Raw genomic sequence first — 26,871 nt, forward strand, 5'->3', positions numbered from 1 at the left:
GGGCAGAAGTTTAACCAAATCCAGACTTAGAGCCATTTATTGGTGGCCAGGGTTGGACAGTGAGGTTGAGGCTGTTGTAAAAGATTGCATGAGTTGTGCACAAAATGACAAAAGCAAGGTTGTGGTGAGAGCGCCGCTTTCCCCTGTTGAGATTCCGGAAAAACCCTGGGTGAAATTAGGACTAGATGTCATGGGTCCTTTCCATCTTTTACCACCGAATGAACGTTATGTTATACTTATGGTGGATTATGCGTCTAAATGGGTGGTGACCAAATGTGTGAACTCAATTGATACCCGTACGGTAATTGAGTTTCTGGAGGAAGAGTTCTCTAAAGAGGGTATACCTAGTCATTTAGTTACGGATAATGGAGTACAATTGACATCACATGACATGAAGCATTTCCTGGATTCCCTTGCCATTGCACACTTGAGGACAGCATTGTATCTGCCACAAGCCAATGGTTTAGCAGAGCGTATGAATAGAATGGTGAAAGCTTGTGTGCAAGAAGCTATTGGAAGCAGGACTCCCTTAGCTAATCTTCTGAGAGATTTGTGGTGGGCACATCGTAACACTCCAAATAGTATTACAAATATAACTCCTTTTGAGTACATGAGGGGAAGGTTGGGTTGTACTAAATTGTTCCCAGCATGGTTCAGTAACACTTTAGCTCGGGTTGATCTGGATCAGGAAAAATTTGATAAAGCACCCGGTCTCCAAGAGGAGTACCAACGTAATTACAAGTTGCGTTTTGATGCCAAGCATTGTGTTGCTAAAACGATGTGGAGGGTAGGTGACCTGGTGTGGGTGAAGAACCCGTGTTTTAAAGCCAAAGGTAAAACATCGTTCAAAGGTCCTTTCCGTATCAGAACAGTAAAGAAAAATATTGTGATTCTCGATAATGGGGATGCATGGAGCATGTCCAGAATTACGAGATGGACGGGTACAGAGGGTTCCTCTACCTTGAAAGATTTTAAAGAAAATCGTTTCTTGGGGATATCTAAAGAGTTACCACGTACAAATGTTTCATCCAGATTACATTCCAAACCAGTCTGGATGAAAGACTATATATCTTGACTTTTTGTTGTTGTATTGCTGTTTTAACACTGTATTTTTCCTCCTTTGGCATTCTTGTATTGGCATAGAGTTATTAATGTAAGGGAAGGGGATGTGTTGTGATGTTCTTGTTACTAGCTTGAGCTAGGCCTGGAACCTCGCATTCTCCTGAGTTCCAGGATCAATATTCTGGAGCCTGGAGACGTGAAGGTTCCAGGTGAGGGACGGTTGAGCTGGAGATCGGTTGAGGAGAGAGACGGAGCACGGATCGATTTATGGGTTGGATAATCTTATGACAATAAATCTCCCTTTATATTGCCTTCCTTGCATCAGTGTTTCATTACAACACAGTAGTTCCTTCTTCTTCATCTAGAACATTTATGAGCTAAATCATTGATGATCTCACAACAGTAGCACCGACTACGTGCTTCTGGAGATCAGATCCCAGTACTGTACAACAAGGGTATATTTTTTACATTATATAACAGATACGCTGTTATAATTTACGAACCAGCCACACTTTTTAGAAGTGAAGGTGAGTCAGATTGCAATTTTCACTGCAAAAAACAAGTAAATTTTTGTTTCTAGCTTGAAGGCTACAATTTAAAGACCAGGTGAGTTGCAGAAACAAACAATACTTTCTCCTCACATTACTGAAGAATGAAAAGTACTACCTTTCAATATATTCTCGTATTTGAGCTTTTGCATCCTCCAGGGCGGGATTTGTTGGTGTGCTAGACACAAAAAGAAAAAAAGCATTAGACAAACTTTTACTTTAACACAGGTTCAAAAAAGATACTTTGGTAAGCCATATAGCCTTCAAATTTCAAACAATAAATATCCTTTCCTTTGTAGAAATAGGTTTTGATATCTGAAATGGAGAAGCTAAAACCAAAAGACGTCAAAGAACACATAAGCACAGAGAAGAAAACTAAAATCTAATGCAGTTAGATATTTTTAACACGTCTTCAGAGTAAAGATCAATGTCCATTTCGATCAAGGGTTTCCTCCATGCAGCATTCAGACTTCCTCTCAGCCAAATTCAAAAAGAAGCGGGTGAAAAGTTTGGCTGATCAGCAAGACCCTTTCTTTTTTCTCTTCAAAGTTGCTTTTTCTGGCATGAAAGCGGTGAAGTGACAGCTGACAGTAGTGGCAAATCGCCAAGGCTGCTTGTGTGTCTATTGCTTTCACATAGATACTGGGAACTAGCACGGGGGGTGTAACAAGAGGAAAACTGGCTACTGGAATGAGTTGATGACACTACAACTGTTTTCTGTCTCATTCAGATAATTAATGAAAAGAAGCTACATCTTATACCATGCTGGGAGAAGTGCAACTGTTGAGTACTACTTCTCCCTTACTGAGATAATCTGGCTGTGAGTTTTTGTTAACAAAGGGGAAACTGAGGACACACGAGCAGGCTTCTTCAACTTTCAGTTAATTATCAACCTCTGGGTGCATAACAAGGTGCTGCTCTGTAGGCAACAGTGCGCAGCTCGAAAGAACACGTCCAAAATACCAACCACAATGCAGCTTGAGCTGGTGCAATACTCAATTTGACATCAGCCTAATCATTCTTTTAACTGCGTTAGGGCACACAGAAAAATCAGTAAAAATGTATTTCATAATTTCTTTGTGTATTTAACAATGGTTGTGTAGAATTTGCTTTATGGGGGAATGGTCGGATTTTACAGCTGCGTTTACATTTCTCTTATTCCTTGCTTCTAACCACATCGAGTCTGGCACTTTTTCTCACAACTCTGTATGCCTATTGTTTGTGCCACCACTGCATTGTAGTTCGCTCATCGGGGTTCCCTCAGTCTGCAACTAGCACATCTTAGATAAATACATCAGTCTTATTTTAACCTTTACATCGGGAGTCAGTACATCACAAGCATTATTTTTATTTATTTATTTTTTGAGTCCTCATATGTAACAAAAGACAGACAAGAGAAATCGCAGCATGCCCCAGCCTTGGTCATTGCTCTGGTACTCCAGCGACACTAAAGGAACGAGTGGCCCCCATCAGCCTTAGGGGAGGGGGCAGAACTAGTCCGCCCCCATCCTCCTAGCTGTTCGGTCTTAAGACTTAATCATTGGACTCTTACCAGAATCAGATCTCAGGAGTTAAGTCGGGTGGTATCTAATTAATTCACACTATCCTGATGCCTGGAGGAGATGGTTCTAGAGAAAGCCAAAAAGGGTTCCCACATTCTAAGGCACCTATCCGAACCATTACTACAATCTAAGTCAGAGATTCTCTTAGGTGCCAACAGCCAATCCCTGGGGGTAGGGGGGGAAACTAGAGATCCACTTAATGCATATTTCCCACCGGGCTATCAAAACCAAATAAAAAGAGAGATGCCTCAGAGGTCTCTCCAATCTGTTGTGCAAACTCCTCTCGGTAACCTCATATAGTCCAAATACAACCATTGGTAGGGTTATCTCATTTCAATGCCTTTATGTAATAGACAAGATCGACTTGCCCACTTGTTCCCAAAAAAATATGTATCAATCATGTCAGAGGACTGAAGGGAACATGGCGGCCCGCTGAAGCGCGCAGACCGCGGTCTCAGCCCTCCGCTCGCTGCATCGCCGGCTCCCCTGCTTCGGGGACGAGCTTCAGTTTGCTTTTTTCTTTTTTTTCTACCTACCTGGCACCCGCGGCTGATGGGCACTCCGTGTTTAGGGGCCCCCTTCGAGCCGCCACTCCCTCCATGCTGGATTCAAGAAGCCTGGTCGCTTTGCCGACATAGAGGGGCGACGGCCAGTTTTTACTTCCAGGGCAGCAGAGGCAGAGTCAGCACAGGGTTGTGCTTGGCTCTGCCTAGGCTGAATTAGGATCTCCAGGGGAAGCAGGCTTTGGAGCTCCCTCGCATCAATGACGTTTGCCAACACCATTTTACGCCCCAGGCCTTCCATCACCAGCCCTCCTGCATGACCCCCAGGCGCCCATCTGGGCCAGAACTCGGTTACGGGGGCAAAAGCTGCATTCTTCAAAGCCCGGGTTGGACCCTCCAGCTTCTCTTCCAGCTTCATCAGCGCTGTCTCTACCGGGTCCTGGGGTAAGGAGGAAGTGCGCTAATAAAGGTAAAGCCTCTTTACTATTTTTGCCCCCTCATCCACGAACTGAGGGAGGGGTTTCTCCTCTAGAATATCAAGCCCCACTAGCTAAACTTACTGCAAGGTCTACCACTGGGCGACTCAAAGTTACTCCATCCCTTAGGTCCTTCTTTAAAGTACTAGACCAGTCCGGCATTCTATAATCTGCGCCCACTTCCTTGGTAAATACGGCTGTGAATTTTGCTAATATGGCAAGAGTCCCCCCCCCCCAATCTGTTTTATCGCATAGCCCAACTATGCAGGAGGCAGAACAGGACACAGTCAGGGGGTGTCTGCTTTCCGCACGAAGTAGAGTCTGAAAGAACTAGTGCATCCCACATGGATTCCCTTCTCCAGTCATAACTACATGAGAGACAAATTTGCTGTCTCTGAATCCAATCAATCTAAAATCCTGGGGCTCTGTGATGGTCTCGATGCAAAAATCACTAATTATTTAACGAAGAGGCTAGGGGTTATGGAGTCCTCTATCTGTACACTACAGGTAGATGTGGAGTTGAACACTCATGAGGTCCAAATGCTGAAGCGAAGTGAGAAGGAGCTGAGAGAGAAACTAGAATCTTTGGAAAATCACTGCAGGAGGAATAACCTCAGATTCTTGAATATTCCAGAAGGGGCGGAAGGAGACAATATTGAAGACTTTATAATATCCTTGATTAAAGACCATATCCCGACAGTGACCTCCCTAGATTTGGCCTTGGAAATTCAGAGAGTCCACCGGGACTCGTTCAAGAGAAATCCTAACAAGGAGGTACCTAGAAAGGTTCTGGTTAATTTCAATTCATATTGAGTAAAATAATTGATTCTTGCAGAAGCTCTCAAAGTCCAGGGCTTTCGGCATGAGGGTTGGTCATTCCTAATAAGATCTGATATGTCCAGGGCAACGTTAGATCGACGCTGGGAGCTGGGGAAGGGTAGGCAGAATTTTAAGTCGCTGGGTGCTACTCCACAATTGACGTTCCCTGCCACCTTGCGGGTAATGTGGAAAACACAAAATGTATAATTTTCGTGATCCCCAAGAAGCTAGGGTTTTGATGGATCAGATAAAATGGGAGAGCCAGCGAGCTGCGGAGGGCTGAGGCCCAATGGGTAGTATGAGCCACCCAAATTGGTTTCAGGGAGGGTTCTGGGAAGGGTAGTGTGTCACGTGTTTTAACGATTCAACTAATGTCACACTGGGTGGGGAGCAGATGGGGAAAAATGAAAAAACATGAGTTCTCGCATGATTGTACAACTGTTGGGGTTAGACAAAAGTTCTTTATCTGGATAAAGACATGAGGATGGGACCCAGCGATACTTTTAAACTTACAATTCTGACTTGAAATGTAAATGGCCTTAGAGTGAGCAGCGGAAGGAGGAGAATTCTTGAGTTCCTAAGACTATCTGATAGCCAGATCATTCTCCTGCAGGAGATCCATCTAAGATATGAGGAGTGGATGAGTATTCTTAAGTCACAAAAGTGGATCACCCACTTTGCTTGTACTAATCAATCCTGCAACGTGAAAGGGGTAGCAATTATTGTAAAGAGTAAAGTTCGAAGTCAGCTGACAGATGTCAGTGCTGATCCTAAGGGGAGATGGATCGTGGCAAATGTCAAGTTAGGAGGAGTCCAACACACTCTGGTTCCCTATTACGGCCCCAACGTGGACGACTTGTGCCCACTCAGGGATCTATACGAGCAACTGATTGGAAGAGCTCAGACCTTGATAATAGTCGGCGGGGACTTTAATGTTTTGCTTAATCCCTCCTTAGATAGGTCTACCTCCAGACCGACCGTATAAAGTACACCTAATATGAGAACCTGCTTGCATAACATAATGGAAAACTTTGGTCTGATTGACCCTTGGTGAAACAGAATGGGACAGACTAAGGAGTTCACTTTCCAGAATAAGAAACTTGGGCATGCTTCCAGAATTGTTTTTTTTCCTGATAAATGCAAAACTTCGAAATAATTTAATGAGAATTTCTCACCAGCCTAATCATCTCTCAGACCATTCAGCTGTTCAGTTGGTTATAAACTTTGCTGACTCTCATACATGCACTAGATGGACACTGGATCGCTCTCTTTTGGGGGAAGAAGAGATTGTTTTAAAGTTGAAAAGGGACTCTAAGGAATTCTTTGAGATTAATTTAGGCTCCGCATCAATAGCCACGGTCTGGGAAGCGTATAAGGCCTTTATTCACGGAAAACTGATTAGCTATGCTGCTTTCAGAGCTAAGAGAACCAGAACCAGAATAGAGTCTCTTGAGGATAAACTCCATACTCTGCAAGCCCAAAGTCAATCCTCCCAGGATGCAACAACGCACAAAGACTTACAGCACCAAATCCAGGAAGCGCAAAATTAACTCAAGGTCTTTTTAGAATCAATTTTGAAGAGCAAATGGGAAACTAGTAAACTGGTGCATTATGAATATGGCGAAGGCTGTGGCAAGTTATTAGCATGGAAGACGAGGTCCAACAAGGTTAGGAATAAGATTAAAGGAATAATACCAGCTGAAACGGGCAGAACCTCCTCAGAAGATCACGAAATCGCAGGAGAATTTGTCAAGTTTTTTTCTACACTATACAGAGATGACTCTGAGACCTCAGCGGAGGCAATTGAAAATTGGCTAAAGGGGGACACACTCCCCAGATTAGAACCAGCTAAGAAGTTGAGCCTTAATCAATGCTTTCTCCTTAGTGAGGTAAGTAGTGTTATTGCTGGCTTGAAAAATGGGAAGGCGTCTGGACCAGATGGGATACCAGCAGAAGTATATAAACTCTTGAGAGAAGAGATTGCGCCAGTTTTGACGCAGTTGATGAATTCGATCTTTATAGATTCCCTTCCGGTTCCGCCCTCTTGGAATGAAGCTATCATAGCCTTAATACTAAAGCCCCAGAAAGACGCCAGAAGATTCGAGTCTTATAGACCCATTTCACTGCTCAGTAATGATTATAACATTTTTACCCAAATACTTGCTAGGAGGTTGGATAAGGTGATTGGTGACTTAGTGCATATTAATCAGAAAGGATTTATGAGAAATCAATATTTAGGAGACTTAACTCATGACTTAGTTGCTGCAATCGATTTGCCAGCTACTATGAATATGCCTCCAACTATATTAACAATTGACGCAGCTAAGGCGTTCAATAAAGTGAGTTGGCACTTTCTGTAGGCGGTAATGGACCACAACAATTTGGGAGATAACTTTCATAACGCTATCAAAGCTATCTATAAGGCTCCCTCTGCTCGGGCTCTGGATAACGACATCCTATCCTCACATTTTAAAATTGAACGGGGCACTCGGTAGGGCTGTCCTCTCTCTCCTCTTCTCTTTAATCTTTATACTGAACCCCTGGCTAGGAGAATCAGGGCAGATCAGAGAATTAAACCTTTTCAGTATCATGATTAGGTCCTGAAGGAAGCCCTCTACGCGGATGACCTCCGGATATATACACAGAACCCCCAATGTGCTTTCCTGGCACTCTGGGAAATTATTGCTAGCTTTGGAGGGATCTCAGGTTATTTAGTTAATATAAATAAATCTGAACTAATGACTTGGAATGGCCATCGGATAACCCATTAGAGAAAGATGAAATTCGATATCTAGGGGTTAAAATGGTCAAGAACCTGGCAGAGATGGCCCAAGTGAATTTTATGCAGCGCCTTAGGGAAACTAAGAAGCTACCCGTTCAATGGTCACATTTACGTCTTTCTATGTTCGGCAGAACAAATCTAATAAAAATGGTGGTACTGCCAACATTCTCATTATTTTTAATGCTATCCCATTATCTTTTAAAACTGAATGGCTAAGGAAACTGCAGGGGGAACTAGTTTGTTTTATCTGATCTTATTAAAAACCCCGGAATAGCTTGGAAAAAATTGAGGAAGAAAAAGCTAGATGGGGGAATAGCACTTCCGGATGTTCAGTTTTACTATTGGGCATTCCAGCTGAAAAATATCAGATCACTCCTCTCTAAGGAATATCTAGCCCCTTGACTTCAGGCACTGACAGGGTGTTTCTGGGACCAGGGTATACAGTTTCTTTATAAATTTGGTCACCTCAGATACTACAAAAAAGTTAAGCTAAAAGTTCTCTATAATGCTTGCAGCATCTGGTCTACAATAAGAATGAGATTGGGCATTCCGTATTATAGTGAGTTGGCCCCAATCTGGAATTCTCCCGGTACCCCGATATGTCTCATGTATTAGCCAAGCCACTGATAGAGTAAAGAATTGTGCAGTGGGGACAGCTAGTAAGTGGGGGTTCCTTTAGCTCTTGGGAATCTCTAACTGAAGCAACTAATGCTAAATTGTCCAGATTTAAACATGTGCAGATTAAAGGTTAGGTGCATGGGGAACCGGAGGGCAGGTGCTCCACAGCTTGGGAGAGGGAAATCACGGGTCCACAGAGCCAAAAAAAAAAGAGGTTTCAAAGTGGTACTGGGTACTCCTACAAGCTGAAGATGCATCTTCTCCCCCCTCTACAGAGGGATGGGATCTTGTATTTCCTGCCCTAGACCTTCTTTATTACTGGCAGGCCTCTATGAAGATTCTTTGGTCTGTGGTTAAACCTGCCCCCTTGCGGCGGAACCACTTGTTTACTGTATACCGGGCAACTGGACCCACAAAAGTTTTACCAAAATAGCTATCCAAGGAAAGAGCAATTGCCTGAAGTGTGATTTAGAGTGAGCTGATGATATTCATCTTTGTGGCAGTGCCCAGGCATACATCACAAGCATTATTACACTGCTGGTAGGTAGACACTAACCTACCGGCAATGTAATGACTCATGATATACATATATATATGTATCTTCATACAACTGACTTGACAATAGGTTCTATGTCTCTTTTAAGCATGGCTCATTTGCGTGCTGTCCAGAAACCCGTTTACATTTCGGTATACCATGTGTTACTAGCAGTGTTTTCGCATGTGCGTCCTAATTGGCCCAGACGTGGGTCCCTTGCTCGCTGCACCACTGGACTCAAGCTAGCCTGGATGAAGAGTGGAGATACCTCGAAACTGGTCCCAGGATGCTTGTTTTCAGTCCAGGGAGGACCTGGCTTGGCATCTCAGGCTGGACTGTTCCCATGAGGAACAGGATCAAGACTGATTTGCATATGGATGGGTCCAAACTGGGGTGACGTGGCGAGCAAAATAACAATGGATTAAACCCAGATCTGTAACTGGGGGTGAGTGTTTGACAAATGTCAGCACTCAGTCCATCATTTTATTCGGTGATTTGGCATTGTTATCAGTGATGCCATTGATGATGTAATTTGAGTTATCAATGATGACATCAATGGTGTCATTTAACGTTACATGAATGCCATATTATAGGGTCATTAGCAAGGTTATAGACGCAAGAACTGTGGTTAGTTTACCTAGCCATAACTGGTTAATTTCAGTAGTTTGTAGGTATTTAAACATAACTCCTTTAAAATGTAGTTTTTCCAGTGAATTTCTGGGTTAAATTAGGGTCTTATAACCAAAGCAAACAATTACTTCAATTTAATCTTTGTATTTTTAACCCTGGTGATTTTTGTTTCATCTTATTCCACATCTAACTGTTCCTTACACTCCTACTTTGGACTTCAGGGCCTGGTGTCACTGCACCTGGCTGAAGGCTACGCAAAGTGGTGGTTTGCGAAGTGCAGCTGTTGCACTCCAAGTTCTTTAAAATACTTTGTTTTCAAAGTTTTTGGGACTCCTGTGCAAACACTGCCAATTCTGAGATCCCAGGAAGGCTCTAGGACTATTAAGTCTAGCAAAGGATGCCCAATATCCTGTAATACAAATTGTTGTTTTGATATTCAATTTAATGCTAGGAGGGTCCATATGTGCCTGAAAGTCAAGGTAGGTTCACTCTGTTCCCTTAAGCCCTTCTTGTTCTTACTTTACACAGCACAGTGCTCAGTGAGTCATGTTGGGTAATGCTGGCCACAACAGATTTTTCAGTGAAGGCCAGCCAATCAAGGTGGGGCAGATTCACGAGCCAGAAGCTGAATCCACACATTTGTAATGGACGATGGGAGAACATGGCTCTCTAATCCAATGATGTGCTTTCATTTTCTTGAACTGGATTTGTGAATCCATGGATCTGTGGATTAACAAACCAGATATTTCTAAAATGTAACCTCTTCATTCCCAGACAAACACTTTTTAAATGCTAATTTCTAACTACTGAACGGTGTAGACACCTTCCTGGACTCCTCCGTGTGTCTAGTTTAAAAAAATGTCTGGGTTTGGTAGGTTTCCCTAGATGATTGCAGCACCTGGGACCATGAACGCAGGTGCCCCCTCCTTACAAAAACAGGTAGTTTTGTAAATGTAATTTTGCTGTGTCCAAATTGTGTTTTGGGGCATTTCCTGTCGCGGGCACTAGACCTAGCGGGCACACAGGTGAGGTACTATTTTTATCGGGAGACTTGGAGGAACACTGGGTGGAAGGAATGTTGTGGCTCCTCTCAGATTCCAGAACTTTCTGTCACCGAAATGTGAGGGGAAATAGTGTTTTTTTGGGCCAAATTTTGAGGTTTGCAAAGGATTCTGGGTAACAAAACCTGGTGCGAGCCCCACAAGTCACCCCATCTTGGATTCCCCTAAGTGTCTAGTTTTAAAAAATGCACAGGTTTGGTAGGTTTCCCTAGGTGCTGTATACCAGGTATACAATGAAAACACATTGCAGGGTGCAGCTGCTTTATTGGCTCTGGGAACCTAGGGTTCTTGGTGAACCTACAAGCCCTATATATCCCTGCAACCAGAAGAGTCCAGCAGACGTAACGTTATAGTGCTTTAAAAAATCTGCCATAGTTGGAAAAAGTTAACTAGGAAAACGTGGAGAGAAATGACAGTTTTTCACCTCAATTTCAATATCTGTTTTATTTTAGCTGTTACTTTCTGTAGGAAAACCTTGAAGGGTCTACACAAATGACCCTTTGCTGAATTCAGAATTTCGTCTACTTTTCAGAAATGTTTAGCTGTCTGGGATCCAGCATTGTTTTCACACCCATTTCTGTCACTAACTGGAAGGAGGCCAAAAGCACAAAAAAATAGTAAGAAATGTGGTATGTCCCAGTAAAATGCCAAAATTGTGTTGAAAAATGTGGTTCTCTGATTCAAGTATGTCTGTGGTAAGATGGTGATTTTAGCACTGCAAATCCTTTGTTGATGCCATTTTCAGGGGGAAAACCAGAAGCCTTTTTTCTGCAGACCTTTTTTTTATTTTTTTTAAACAAACTCATTTTTTGCTGTATTTTGGCTAATTTCTTGGGCTCCTTCAGGGGACCCCACAAACTCTGGGTACCTCTAGAATTCCTAGGATGTTGGAAAAAAGGACCCAAATTTGGTGTGGGTAGCTGTTTTGCTTCACTGCTGACTGAGCCAAAATACACACACTGAGAGGAGTCAAAAAGAATCACTGGAATGCACTTCTTAGTCTGAAGAAGACATTTATTATATCTCCTTGCAAGACTCGTGAAGGAAGGTCAGTATAACCGAAAGTGCACTTTTAAAATGTGCAACAATAAAGTGAGAACTTGTACAAAGAATCTTCAATCTATAAACAGCAAATATATATATGCAAAGATACAAACACCTATATTGATATATATATATTCGTACACAATGCAAAGCAAATAATTAATAAAAATGCATCCCCGTGGGGCCTATCTGGTGCTTCATCCTTCCCCTGCCCGCAAGTCGTTGACCCCGGTGCGACTGCAACAAGAAAGAGATAAATCTACGCTCACGGGAAATGTATCAGGCATTCGACGTCTCAATCTCCCACTGTTGACCAGGGTCTCTTATATACATTAAACAAGCGAGGAAGGAGATTAAAAAAAATAAAAAATAATCTCCTGCTCAGCAAGAAGTTTTAAAAAAATGCTGACTATTTTAGGTGGGTGTTGAAAGAAACAGGTTGGAACTGGCCAGTTTCCCAAGGTGTCTCTCCCAAACCTAAGCCGTTCCCTGCTGTACCATAAACATCATTTTAGTACATCCGTATCATGCTGACTGACTGACTGACTCCTCCACGTTGTGTCCTAGCCCTTTGGCGAGAAAAGAACAAGCAGAAACGTAGAATAGAAAAAACATAGCATAACAAGTTTTGTACAGAAAGATACTCGCACTTTTGACATGGCGGTGAAGCTAAGGCTAAGCTGAATACAAATGGATTCTTTAACTTGTGATTGCTAGTGTGATGGTGGACAGCTAAGCCAAGTGCAAAGTGGTGCGACATGGAGTAAGTGGTCAAAACACAAATATCACTACACCACCTGAGCCATGTACTCTGCTCTTTAGGATGTCAACCAAGTCCCTAATTTTTCTTTCCTGTCGACCCAATCAATTTTTATTCAGAAATGAACTTTCTGCTGAATTAGACATGTTGCTTTGCCTGGATACCTGCCGTAGGTTCTCAGATATTACAGCCCTGAATTTTACAAGTACAGTATTTTCCTCTCAGTGGGTCTCTTTTCTGTTAGCAGGCACACAAGTCTCATACAAGAGTAATCTCTTACCCCGCCTTTGTTGATTCCCTCAAATTATGTGTGGTTCAGTGCTTGAAGGCTTATGAAGAAATGAAGGAGGATTCACGTCCACCAGGTGAGCAACAACTCTTGAATGCCTTACGAAAGCCACATAAGGCGCTCTCTTCTCCCACAATTGCATCATGGGCCAGTTCGGTCATGAGTGAAGTCGGAATTAACGTGGCATTGCTTGGGACTCATTTCGCCAGAGGTGCGAAGGCTTCCAATGCTTTTCAGCTTGGTGCTCGATTGGAGGATATCATAAATCTGGCGGATTGGTCCACTGATTTCACTATCAATCAATTTACTTTAAGCCGGTGGTAGATATAGCTCAATTACTGGTGGATAAGCTTCGAACTAGGATAATCCTCGCCTCCGGCCCAAACACAAAATGGAAAATTTCCTTGTTGGAAAGTTTCAATTCTATTAAGGAATTGGAGGAAAGGATTATCCTGCTGCAAGAAAATATTCTCGGATGTCTGTCCCTCCCCATATTCAGTAAATAAAGAGTTATCTGATGCATTTTGATTGTTTTCTTTCTTAAATCGCATTATGTCCTGCACTGCTTATTGACCTGTTTTTTTTACATGATGTGTACACCGGTTATTCTGAGGATATGGTTCTAAATTGGACTTTTATTTGGACTTTACGGCTCCAAACAAGATTTGTGTGCACAAAAGGCTGGCATGATTCACACGAAGAAAAGAAGCAGCATAAACAAGTGTTGATGGACTTTGTTGTGCCTGCCATTTTTGACTGTTTAATGTTATTGTCGCAATCTCCGATTGACTCTTAGGGGTGTTAGTTTTTATACAATGTTTTTTATGGCTTCTGTGAAAATTTACTGTCTGCAAAGCAAAGACAAATCCTTGCCTCCGAGTCCTTAACAGAATTGAAACTTTCCGTTACAACAGCTAGGGAAGTTTTAATTCTGTGAAAACATGGAGCTGAAAATGTTTATTTTTCTACTTTTTTAAATCAATCCCTTTAATTCTGAGCAAATCTCTCAGTGCAAATACAAATTAAGTGTTACCCTTGGTATGGAAACATTTTCCCCATCTTAACACAATTAAATGTTACGCAGTTTCTAAATATATGCTTGAATTATTGAGAATGGCTTAAAGGCAGCAAACATATAACAAATTTCAAAGTACTTGACCATTTTATAATGGGGAATGTGTAGCAGACCTGCTAGGTTCTTCCGTGCACCTTTGTAAGGTCCCGTCACGTTGCAGCCTTTCAGTAAAATGGTTCAGTTCCTGTGTGATTGATGAAACTACAATAAAGAAAAAAATAGAAAGAAATTTAAAAAAATAGAAACGTGCAAGGTCCACCGTTCTTATATGAACTTGCGGAAAATGGTGTAGAGATGTCATAAATGCTTATGCTGAAGCGCTACCAGAAACCTTTTATCAAAGAGACAAATTAGATACGGGCTAGATGCTTCATTGTATATTTGGGACATGTATTTATCAGGCAGAACTGATATTAACAACCACTGACCATACATCCATTTTACGATTTGTGAAAAATATTTGTGTGTCCTGCACAACCACCCCACCACTGGGACTTAAATGAAATGTATTATATAGAAACAGGAAAATATCAATTACAATACTAAAAACAGTGATCAAAACAGAGACTATGCCTTATAGAAATACATTAAAAGATAAAATGAGAAGGCTTCTATAGTGACCAACATAGTAAAATGCTATTTTAAAAGACAGCGGTAAGTAAGGTCTAATAATTCGGTCAGCTTCCCAATAAACTGGCTGCCTTTAGATGAAAAGCAATACTCAACTGCTTCTTGAACTGTTCTACATGTACTTTAAAGAAACCAGACTAAGGCCCTCATTATGAGCACAGCGGTCGAAACCACCGGCCGCATAAATAACATTCCTGTGGGCCGGCGGGCAGAAACATTGTTTCCGCCCGCCGGCCCACAGGAATTTCTGGCCGGGACATTGCCGCCAATGCCTCTGTGCGGCGGGTGCAGCTGCACCCGTCGCGCAGATCACTGCCCGCCGACCTGCGTGATGGGGCACTGCACCAGGGCCCCTGCACTGCCCTTGCAGGTTTCCCCGCCAGGGAAAGGCTGGAGGATTAGGGATCATTATCCGAGGGGCAGCACCGCTGCCCTGTCAGATAATGATTCTGACCGCCGCCAGGCTGCCTGATGGAGGCAGCCTGGCGGTGAGTGAGGGCTGCCGATGGCGGCCCTCAAGGTGTCCTTAATGTGGAGGTGTGGCCCGCCATGCCGGCTGGCAGTTTTACCCACCCTCTGCCGGCATTGGCCACACCGCCATATTCCAAATGACCACCTAAGTGTTTTTTCCCTTGGATCCAATAGCAGAAGACAAAAAATAATTAATTCTATAGACTAGTTCAAGCCATAGAGAAGGCATGACTTTGATGGTAAGTACTGAGTGTTCCAGGAGCCTTTGACTTGGGATAATGGAATGCACATAAGGTGAACTCTCAAGTTTTTTTTTTAACCAGGGTCTAATGTACAAGTCAAAGATTCTTGCTGTGTTCAAATTCAACTACTCCAAGGCTCAATTATGTCATTGGCACTTGTAACACTGATAATTCTTTATATATCAGGTGTTTTAAGGAATGTTCCTGAGCAGCAATGCAGTCAGACATGATGATCAAAGATAGCCCCAGTCATATTTTGCTATGTGGTGTGGAATGTTATGTTATGTTATCTTATTTGTAGAGCGCATGTCTACCAACAGGCTTCCCAGCGCTAGAGGACTACAGACCAGTACAGAGGGAAGAGGAAACCCAGTGCCTAGAACAACCAAGTTTTTAGAGATTTCCAAAATTTATATTCATTGGTCGTTATACGAAGGCCAAAGGGAAGAGAATTCCATAATTTGGCCCCTTGATGAGCAAGAGTGGCACCTCCCCATCTAGATTTCTTTATTCTGGGGAGGCTAGCAAGGGCAACTGAGGCTGACCTCAGATCTCTCTTAGGCTTGTCGGGAGAGGAGAGGGTTCTCAGAATCTGGGGGCCCCTGTTGTGGAGGGATCTGTGGGTACAACACAAAACCTTGAACTTAATGCGTTGCTCCACGGGTAGCCAATGTAATAGATTCAATCCTGCCTTTACAGAGCTCCTTTTGGGGATATCTAATAATAAACGGGCTGCCGCATTTTGGACCCTCTGTAATTTATTTTTAACATATATGGGTGACCCGGCAAAAAGACTGTTTCCATAGTCCAGTCTAGAGATAGTAAGAGCTTGGACAATAAGCTTTTTAGCTACAGGAGGAAGAATATGCAAAACCTTCCTTAAGAGTCTTAAAAGGCCAAAGCAAATACCAGATATGTGCTTGGCGTGGTGATCCATTGTAAGAGCTGGGTCCAATTATATCCCTAGGCTTCTAATATGTTCCCTTGGAGCCGGAAGCACTCCTCTGGAAACATCAATCTCCAAAGTCTGAATGGGGCCAGACTTATTACCCAGGATCATCAGCTCGGTTTTGTCGTTGTTTAATAGCATTTTGCTGTTCGTCATCCAACCTGCTACAGCTTGCAGGCAGGAGGATAGAGAACACACGTCTTGCAAAGAGTTGGAGCTAAAGGACACCACCAATTGCGTGCCATCAGCATAGGAGATTAGCAAGGGAATAGCAAAGATTCAAACGGAACCTTATTTCTTTTATGTATATTTTATTAACCTCAATAACTGTCTGGTCGTTGAAGACAGGAGATGCCTATGGGAAGAATGGGATAATTTTGCAGTTGATTACCTCGATGTACTGGCAAATGGAAGGATACAACCCAGTTTTAGGTCATGTGCGTTACTCATCTTCGGTGCCAGAACTCACCCTGTGGGTTTGACCTGAAGTCATGTGTTGTCACGTAGAGATGTCAAAATTTGAAGTAAAGAATAACTCATGCCCTAATTTATTAGCTGGCCCCAGAGTTATTTTCTGATTGATTTTATCAAATGTAGCATACATATAACGAGAGATTTTTTTTAATGCTTTGCTTGCCAAACGTTTGAGAGTACTAATGTTGTCTATTGTCGAACAACCTGATCTGAGTTTCAGACTAATTAACTGGAATTAGATTATTGTTCAATGCCCAGTAGTGAGATGGTTTACCAAAACATTTTCCATCGGCGTTGAGGAGGGCTATAAGATTATAGTTTTTTGGATCCTACTTTACTCTATTTTTGTGGAATGGTTGTATTGTTCCACTCTTCAATTAAGTCATAATTTACCTGCCTGAGGGACCCGTGGAAAAAAAAGGTTGTGAAGTATTACGGTCGAAAAACTGGGGTCTGTCAGACTGGCAACGTTTGATGATCTAGTGCTGTAATTTCGTCAGGAGAGGTTTGCAGATCTGTATTCATATAAAAGGGAAGATCATTTATGATGAATGAGCCTTTAGCGTTGAAGTCGTCAATATAACATTTCTACTTATACAGTATTAAATGGTTTTTTCCAGTTCTGTGGGAACTGATGCCATGACCAACTAAGGACTAAAATAGTTTATAACTATTTGTTGTGATTACTGAGTGCAATTGTTGCCATGCCACTTCTTGGAGGGTGCGGTAGATCTCACATACTTTCTTTTTGTAACACTTTTTTTGTTACTTACTCTCAGGTTTTGAGATAGTGAGCATTGATTCTTTAGGAACAGTAACAATTTTCTACGATGTCCTCTTGTCACAGATGAAATTAGTTGGTTAGCAGAGTTTGAATGGGAAGTTGGCCTATGTACAACATTTGAGGAAACAAAGGAAATTCACTGCAGCGTTTGTTCCCCTTCTTTAAGCCAACTGACAAGTGAAGGATCGACATCATTGGCCTGCAGCGATAAAATTCTTCTCACACAGTTGTTGGATCTTGGCATCAAAGGCATCATACCATCTGATATTTCTCTAATGTATCAAGGTTAGGGAGTCTTGTATGTAGGGGTTATTGATTTCCCAGGTTTTGTGGTTAAAATATTATATGATTTGTTGTGTACCATAGTCACTCTCCTCCTTTGGAATGATCATGTAGCTCTTACAAGCTGAAAGAGAGGTAAAGTGTAGGAGGGTATAATCAATTATACTTTCTGATTTAGATGTCGGCTTGTTGGCTGGAGACCTGCCGTTCAATGTAGGAAATCCTAGTTTAAATAGTAGCTTGCACATATATTGATTTTGTGGTTACTTACTGTCCAACCAATCGGCAACTACCGGAAGAGAAACTTTAAATAACGAGTCAGAAAGATCCTCGTGATAATTTATTCTCCAATCATTGAAGTAAACTATTATTGAATTCTCCAGTGATTATAGCAGTGCTAATGGAACTATGTTCCAGGGTATGAAAATTAGTTACTTACCTGTAACTGTGGTTCTCCAGTATTGGTATCTTTCATAGATTCACATGCTTGAATCATCCCCATCGTCGAGGTGGGAGCCTCACGGTAACCTCAAATACATATAGCAGTAAGTATCCCAATGGCCCAAATAGGCACTGTTATAGCCTATCCATGTTCTTTTATAAAAAGAACCAAACGTGAGCTACAAACAATCAAGCAACAGCACACTCTAGAACACTCCCAACAGAGGCTGTTTTCCTCAGATTTTCTCGTACGAGTGTGAAGCAGGAAGTTTATGTTTAAGGGGAGTCTCTGCGGAGAGGAGGGTGGGTCGCATGTGAATCTATGAAAGATGCCAATACTGGAGAACCACAGTTACAGGTAAGTAACTAATTTTCTTCTCCATTATTGTATCTTTCATAGATTCACATGCTTGAATTAGACAGCAAGCAGTAATATTGTGTAAACTAGGGATAACATGAATAATACTAGGAGTGATGCTACTCCCAGCTAATATTGAATAGCAATACATCAGCGCATCAAGAAAGATAACAATAATAATGATAATAATAATCCTCGATACCAAAATAATTATCATGATAATAATATTAATAATAATAATAACCCAAATAACAACCATACTAATAATAACCATAATTATAATAACAATACCAACGACGACTAGATTAGGAAAGCATAGATCACATACCTTTTCAAGTGGAAGGTGGGATGACCAGAGAGGCTCACCTTTACGGAATAGATGCCTTAGCACTGCTTGCCCAACAGCCGTGTCCGTTTTATTAGTCTCATCGAGACTGTAGTGCCTTGTGAATGTATGCTGGCGGGACCATGTCGCTGCCCTGCAAATGTGTTGCAAGGGCACTCCTGCGAAGAGCGTCACTGATGTGGCCACCGTCCTGGTAGAGTGGATTTTAACCTTACTGTGGAGCGATTTTCCTGCCTGGGCATGACAGAATTGTATTGCTAGACCGATCCACCTGGCAATGGTCTGTTTAGATATCGTGGAACCCTTTCTTGCATCTCTAAAAGCTACGAATAGCTTGTCTGATTTCCAGATGCTCTGTGTTCTTTGAAGAAAGAATTTCAAACACCTCCTAACATCCAGCGAATGCAGTGCTTTCTCTGCTATTGTTTGTGGGTTAGGAAAAAAGGTTTTCAAAATCACTGGCTCGTTCAAATTGAAGTTTGAAAGAACTTTTGGAATATATTTAGGATTTGTTCGAAGTATGACCCCATTAGGGGTGAACTGAAGAAAAAGCTCCTTGATGGTGAAGGCCTGTATGTCACTCACTCTTTTTGCTGAAGTGAGAGCCAGTAACAGTGATGTTTTCCAAGAGATGAATTTCAACTCTGACCAGTGGCTGGTTCAAAATGGGGTTTCATGAGGTGTCCCAATACTATGTTTAGGGACCATAATGGTGGAGGTTTACGCAGCAGTGGAAAAACTCGAAAAAGACCCCTGAGAAATTGCTTCACAATCCTAGTAGAATATAGCAAGGAGGTGTGCTGAGATCGATGATATCTTGAAATTGCTGCCACATGTACCCGAATGGAGGAGTACGAAAGCCCATATTTTGCCAAGTGTAACAAATAAGGAAGTAATTGTTCCAGGAGCGATGAGATAGGATGGAATCCTTCCGCAGCACACCACAAACAGAAATGCTTCCATTTAAGTTTATAGGTCTTACTGGTGGTGTCCGCTCTGGCCTTGGCTTATATTGCTCTACATTCCGATGAGATATTCACGGTGGAGTATTCATTGAATTCAGGAGCTAGGCCGATAAGTGCAGAGATGATGGATCTGGATGCCTGACCTGGCCCTGGTGCATGGTCAGCAGGGCTGGCATCTGTCTGAGTAGAACACATGGCTGTTACAAATACATAAGGAGTTCTGTGAACCAAACCTGCCTGGGCCACCTGGGTGCTACTAGCAGGAGGCGACACCCTTCTGTCTTCATCTTGTTGATCACTCTGGGGATGAGCGGAATCGGGGGAAAAGCGTAGGCATAAACCCCTGACCATCTCATCAAAAACGCATTTCCCCATGATTTTTTGGGGGGATGCCAGCTTGCATTGTATGGGCATTTCCGGTTCTCTTATGTGGCAAATAGGTAGAGATTCGGTCTACCCCACATCGGGAAGAGTCGGTCGAGAACTTTTTGATCGAGTTCCCACTCGTGATACGGGATGACCGTCCTGCTCAAAGTATCCGCTTGGACATTGATTTATCCTGGCGAGTGTTCCGCCTTCAGAGAAATTCCATTTCCTGTGGCCCAATTCCAAATGTTCTGAGCCTGTCGTGAAAACTGCAAGGACTTTGTGCCACCCTTCTTGTTTAGGTAAAACATACTTGTGGTATTGTCTGTTCTGATAAGAATTTCTGAGTCTCGAATCCTTAGTAAGAAAGCCTTCAGCACCAGATCTACTGCTTTGAGCTCCAGTTGGTTTATGTGCAGCTGTTTGTCCTTTTGAGTCAAGGTGGCACTTATTTGTAGATCTTGAAGGTGGGCACCTGTAAGGAAATGCCTCCTTGGCATGGTTACCCCCTAACTCTTTGCCTTTGCTGATGCCAAGTTATGAATTGAAAGTGTGCTGGGACCCTGCTAACCAGGCCCCAGCACCAGTGTTCTTTCCCTAAACTGTACCTTTGTCTCCACAACTGGCACAACCCTGGCACTCCGGTAAGTCCCTTGTAACTGGTACCCCTGCCAGGGAAGGTCTCTAAGGGCTGCAGCATGTCTTATGCCACCCTGGGGACCCCTCACTCAGCACATGCACACTCCCTCTCCGCTTGTGTGTGCTGGTGGGGAGAAAATGACTAAGTCGACATGGCACTCACCTCAGAGTGCCATAGGTAAGTCACCCCTCTAGCAGACCTTACAGCCCTAAGACAGGGTGCACTATACCACAGGTGAGGGCATATGTGAATGAGCACTATGCCCCTACAGTGTCTAAGCAAAACCTTAGACATTGTAAGTGCAGGGTAGCCATAAGAGTATATGGTCTGGGAGTTTGTCAAACACGAACTCCACAGTTCCATAATGGCTACACTGAAAACTGGGATGTTTGGTATCAAACTTCTCAGCACAATAAATGCACACTGATGCCAGTGTGCAATTTATTGTAACATACACCCAGAGGGCATCTTAGAGATGCCCCCTGAATACATACCCGACTTCTAGTGTAGGCTGACTAGTTTCTACCAGCCTGCCACACACCAGACATGTTGCTGGCCACATGGGGAGAATGCCTTTGTCACTCTGTGGCCAGGAACAAAGCCTGTACTGGGTGGAGGTGCTTCTCACCTCCCCCTGCAGGAACTGTAACACCTGGCGGTGAGCCTCAAAGGCTCACCCCTTTTGTTACAGCGCCTCAGGGCATCCCAGCTAGTGGAGATGCCCGCCCCTCCGGCCACTTCCCCCACTTTTGGCAGCAAGGCTGGAGGAGATAATGAGAAAAACAAGGAGGAGTCACCCACCAGTCAGGACAGGCCCTAAGTTGTCCTGAGCTGAGGTGACCCCTGCCTTGAGAAATCCTCCATCTTGAGTTTAGAGGATTCCCTTAATAGGATTAGGGATGTGCCCCCCTCCCCACAGGGAGGAGGCACAAAGAGGGTGTAGCCACCCTCAAGGACAGTAGCCATTGGCTACTGCCGTCCCAGACCTAAACACACCCCTAAATTCAGTATTTAGGGGCTCCCCAGATCCCAGGAAATCAGATTCCTACAACCTAAAGAAACAAGAAGGACCAGAGATGACCCCCCCTGAGCCCCTACAGCAATGCCTGCAGAGAGAATCCAGAGGCCCCCCTGATCGCGACTGCCTGGAACAAGGGACCCGACGCCTGGAACCAGCACTGCACCCGCAGCCCCCAGGACCTGAAGGAACCGAACTTCGACGCAGGAGTGACCCCCAGGTGACCCTCTGCCTAGCCCAGGTGGTGGCTGCCCCAAGAAGCCCCCCCCGTGCCTGCCTGCACCGCTAGAGTGACCCCCGGGTCCCTCCATTGTTTCCTACCTAAAACCAGATGCCTGCTTTGCACACTGCACCCGGCCGCCCTTGTGCCGCTGAGGGTGTGTTTTGTGTGCCTACTTGTGTCCCCCCCAGTGCTCTACAAAATCCCCCTGGTCTACCCACTGAGGACGCAGGTACTTACCTGCTGGCAGACTGGAACTGGAGCACCCCTGTTCTCCATAGGCGCCTCTGGGTTTTGGGCACCTCTTTGACCTCTGCACCTGACCGGCCCTGAGCTGCTGGTGTGTTAACTTTGGGGTTGCCTTGAACCCCCAACGGTGGGCTGCCTATGCCCCAGAACTGAGACTTGTAAGTGTTTTACTTACCTCCTAATCTAACCTTTACTTACCTCCCCCAGGAACTGTTGATTTTTGCACTGTGTCCATTTTGAAAATAGCTTATTGCCATTTTTGCAAAGACTGTACCTGATATTGTTTTCATTCAAAGTTCCTAACGTATCTAAGTGAAGTACCTTACATTTAAAGTGTTTAATGTAAATCTTGAACCTGTGGTTCTTAAAATAAACTAAGAAAATATATTTTTCAATATAAAAACCTATTGGCCTGGAATTTTCTTTTGAGTGTGTGTTCCTCATTTATTGCCTGTGTGTGTACAACAAATGCTTAGCACTACCCTCTGATAAGCCTACTGCTCGACCACACTACCACAAAATAGAGCATTAGAATTATCTACTTTTGCCACTATCTTACCTCTAAGGGGAACCCTTGGACTCTGTGCACACTATTTCTTACTTTGAAATAGTATATACAGAGTCACCGTTTTGCCAAGGGAGACAGCGGCAGCCACACTCTCAAGGGCAGAAGCCCTTTAAATCGAACTATCGCGCTCCCGCCCGCGGGACGCACGTTTTGCCAAGGGAGACAGCGGCAGCCACACTCTCAAGGGCAGGAGCCCTTTAAATCAAACTATCGCGCTCCCGCCCGTGGGACGCGCCCGGGCCAAGACGGGCCCGTCTACGCCCGTCTTCGTCCGGATGAGGCTGGGCTGGGCCTACTCTCTTTCACCTGCTGTCTAAATACACCAAGTAAGCCTTAATCTATATAATTTACTGCCATTCTATAATCTTATGCTACCGACTCCATGGAGAAAAGGAAAGCTGCCGATCCTCCAGACCCCTTGTCAGACCGTAAAAAGCAGAGGAAGCGCACTGCTAAATTGGTCACTAAGCCCAAAAAACCTTTCGAGGAGATAGACCTGTTGTTTGAAGAGGTTGAGGCGATACTAAATTGTTCACCTAATCACAACGGTGCCTCCCTCGCAAAAAATTCCCTAGTTCAACCTGGGAAGATACAAGATTACTTTAAGAAAAGGACAAAGGACCAAGGTTTGGATCCAGTTTCGACCAACAGAGGTGCAACCTTATTAACAACGCACCTGCTACCTACTCCCCCCTCAAACGATATAATAAATATGGCAAATGTTTTGGTGCACAGGTGTGGATCTCCTCAAGCAGAAACAGAGGGTAACATTCTTAATCCTGTTATACCACTGAGTCCTGCGATCAAACTGATCTCGAACATACCTGTAGAAACCGGTTTGAGGCCCTAGCTGAGGATGATGAAACTCCCAGAGTTTTTGATACAACTACAGACGATATCAACAAAGAGGCTATCCCTTGCACCCCAAAATAAGTTCCCGTCTCCCTCTTAATGCACTCCGCCACTGAGCCTAGCAATGCCCTTATACTCCAGAGAATAGAAGAAGTTAGGTCTCTGGTTTCACAACTGGCCAAATGCTTCCGGGAGAGTTTAGAGTGTGGATGCAAGTGCAATTTTAGGAATGAAGGGGCGAACGTAGGTCACACAATGCCTGACCCAACACTATCAATCCGGTTTGCACAGGGGGTCAGGCTACTGATCACCAAAAGGGGAAGATACATTGGGCTGGCTTAGATGGGAATGCAATACGCCCTGAATCCAACACTACACAGGCGAATCAACATAGTAAAAGATCATTAGATGAGGGGGAAACTATGGAAAACCATAGTGCTATTAATAATTCCCCACCAGGGCCCTCAAACTACCTGTCATCAAAGAGCCGTAAACAGATTGACAATCTCCCATTTAGGAGGCCCTATGCCATACCTAATACCAGCCACTTATTCGCTCCCAAACCCTCCCTCAGTTGTTTTAGTGCCCCTTCTTATCAGAGGCCTCCTCGCAATCCAGTCTTATTGTTAAACCCCCAACGCCCCAAGCCTGGAACAAATATTCTCTTTCTAAAACAAGTCCCGAAATTGCTACCAGGACTCAGCGAGGATCATGAGTCTAGGGTTAACAAAGTAATCCACTGGCTACGACACCAAAGAAACTGTCTATCGGTCATACGTTCAGATATCCATAACACTAAGCGGTGGTGTCCTTTAGGGTCAACCTATGACGTAATCTCAATCGAGTTTCATAACAGATCCTTGGTAGAAAATCTTATTCTGTTTGTTAGAAATGGGGTTTTTGGTTGGCAGTCAGGTTACCCCCTGTCCAAGCAAAAGCCCTCACTCTAGTCAGGGTAAGTCACACACAATCCAAGATTATCCTGTGCCCACCCTCTGGTAGCTTGGCACGAGCAGTCAGGCTTAACTTAGAAGGCAATGTGTAAAGTATTTGTGCAATAAATCATACAATACCACCATATAGCACCACAAAAATACACCACACAGTGTTTAGAAAAATATATAATATTTATCTGGATAATTGTAGGTCAAAAAGAATAAAGTTTGCAATGGGAAATTGTAGGGATATCACTGAAAAGTGATATACAGTGTCTTAAGTCTTTAGAATATAAACAAAGTCTCTTTCAAGCACAAGTACCTGGTTTGGAGTGGAAAAATCTCCTCAGAGGGCCACAAAAGAAGAGGTGCGTGGAAAAAGGGTGTGTGCGTCGATTTCTCCCCAGCACACACGGACTTGCGTTGTTATTCCACGCGGGGAAGTCGTGCGTCGTTTTCCGGCGCGCGGACAGTCTCTTTTCGTGGATCGCGGGGATTACCAGATGTCCCGGGTCTGTGTGTGGATTTTCCTGCTTGTTTTCCGGCTGCGCGTCGTTCTGCGGGGCTGCGCGTCGAAATTACGATCTCACGGCAGGCGTCGCGTCGATTTCTCCTCTAGAGGTCGGGCGGTGTTGTCCTTGCGAAGCCGTGCGTCGGATTTTCGGTCGTCCCAAGAGCGTTGCGTCGATCAGCGTCGGTGTGCGGCGTTTTTCTCGCCGCAGAACAAGCTGTGCGTCGAAATTTTCGGCGCACGGAGCGTCCAAGTGAAAGAGGGAAGTCTTTTTGGTCCTGAGACTTCAGGGAACAGGAGGCAAGCTCTATCCAAGCCCTTGGAGAGCACTTTCACAGCCAGACAAGAGTTCAGCAAGGCAGCAGGCCAACAGCAAGGCAGCAGTCCTTTGTAGAAAGCAGACAGGTGAGTCCTTTGAGCAGCCAGGCAGTTCTTCTTGGCAGGCTGTAGTTTCTGGTTCAGGTTTCTTCTCCAGCAAGTGTCTGATGAGGTAGGGCAGAGGCCCTGTTTTATACCCAAATGTGCCTTTGAAGTGGGGGAGACTTCAAAGAGTGGCTAAGAAGTGCACCAGGGTCCCCTTTCAGTTCAATCCTGTCTGCCAGGGTCCCAGTAGGGGGTGTGTCAGTCCTTTGTATGAGAGCAGGCCCTCCACCCTCCCAGCCCAGGAAGACCCATTCAAAATGCAGATGTATGCAAGTGAGGCTGAGTACCCTGTGTTTGGGGTGTGTCTGAGTGAATGCACAAGGAGCTGTCAACCAAGCCCAGACAGATGTGGATTGTAAGGCACAGAAGGATTTAAGTGCAAAGAAATGCTCACTTTCTAAAAGTGGCATTTCTAGAATAGTAATATTAAATCCGACTTCACCAGTCACCAGGATTTTGTATTACCATTCTGGTCATACTAAATATGACCTTCCTGCTCCTTTCAGATCAGCAGCTGCCACTTCAACAGTGTATGAGGGCAGCCCCAATGTTAGCCTATGAAGGGAGCAGGCCTCACAGTAGTGTAAAAACGAATTTAGGAGTTTTACACTACCAGGACATATAACTACACAGGTACATGTCCTGCCTTTTACCTACACAGCACCCTGCTCTAGGGGTTACCTAGGGCACACATTAAGGGTGACTTATATGTAGAAAAAGGGGAGTTCTAGGCTTGGCAAGTACTTCTAAATGCCAAGTCGAGGTGGCAGTGAAACTGCACACACAGGCCTTGCAATGGCAGGCCTGAGACAAGGAAAAGGGGCTACTTAAGTGGGTGGCACAACCAGTGCTGCTGGCCCACTAGTAGCATTTAATTTACCAGCCCTATGCACATAAAGTGCACCTTACTAGGGACTTATAAGTAAATTAATAGTCCAATCAGGTATGATTCAAGGTTACCATGTTTTAAGGGAGAGAGCATATGCACTTTAGCACTGGTTAGCAGTGGTAAAGTGCGCAGAGTCTAAAAACCAGCAAAAACAGTGTCCACAAAGTGGAGGGAGGCAGGCAAAAAGTTAGGGGTGACTACCCTAAGGCTGTCAGGTCTAACATGTGTGTCCCCCAGCTGAAAGTGGGGAGAGCTACCCGACCTCCTGGGAGCTCTCATCGCTAAGGCGGAAGTACCTGGAGAGACCATCAGCATTGGCGTGGTCAACCCCTGGGCGATGTTCCACCGTAAAGTCCATCTCCTGTAGGGAAATGGACCACCTCAAGAGTTTTGGATTCTCACCCCTCATCTGCATGAGCCATCTGAGGGGCCTGTGGTCTGTCTGAACCCGGAAGTGAGTCCCAAACAGGTAGGGTCTTAGCTTCTTCAGTGCC

The 26,871-nt window shown here is 44.0% G+C and overlaps 1 protein-coding gene across 16 annotated transcripts in view; it reads right to left on the reverse strand.

Moving 5' to 3' along the window:
* The window catches only part of DSN1 (DSN1 component of MIS12 kinetochore complex), a 304,146-nt gene that overhangs the window by 77,112 nt on the left and 200,163 nt on the right, over positions 1-26,871 (reverse strand). For all 16 annotated transcript variants that reach the window (XM_069231754.1, XM_069231763.1, XM_069231764.1 and 13 more), the window contains 2 exons: positions 13,878-13,965; positions 1,729-1,788 (listed from right to left, as the gene is read on the reverse strand). In XM_069231754.1, coding sequence (XP_069087855.1) covers positions 1,729-1,788; positions 13,878-13,965 — 148 coding nt within the window. The remainder of the gene's footprint in view (positions 1-1,728; positions 1,789-13,877; positions 13,966-26,871) is intronic.

This window comes from Pleurodeles waltl, chromosome 4_2 (assembly GCF_031143425.1).
Source record: "Pleurodeles waltl isolate 20211129_DDA chromosome 4_2, aPleWal1.hap1.20221129, whole genome shotgun sequence".
Lineage (NCBI taxonomy): Eukaryota > Metazoa > Chordata > Amphibia > Caudata > Salamandridae > Pleurodeles > Pleurodeles waltl.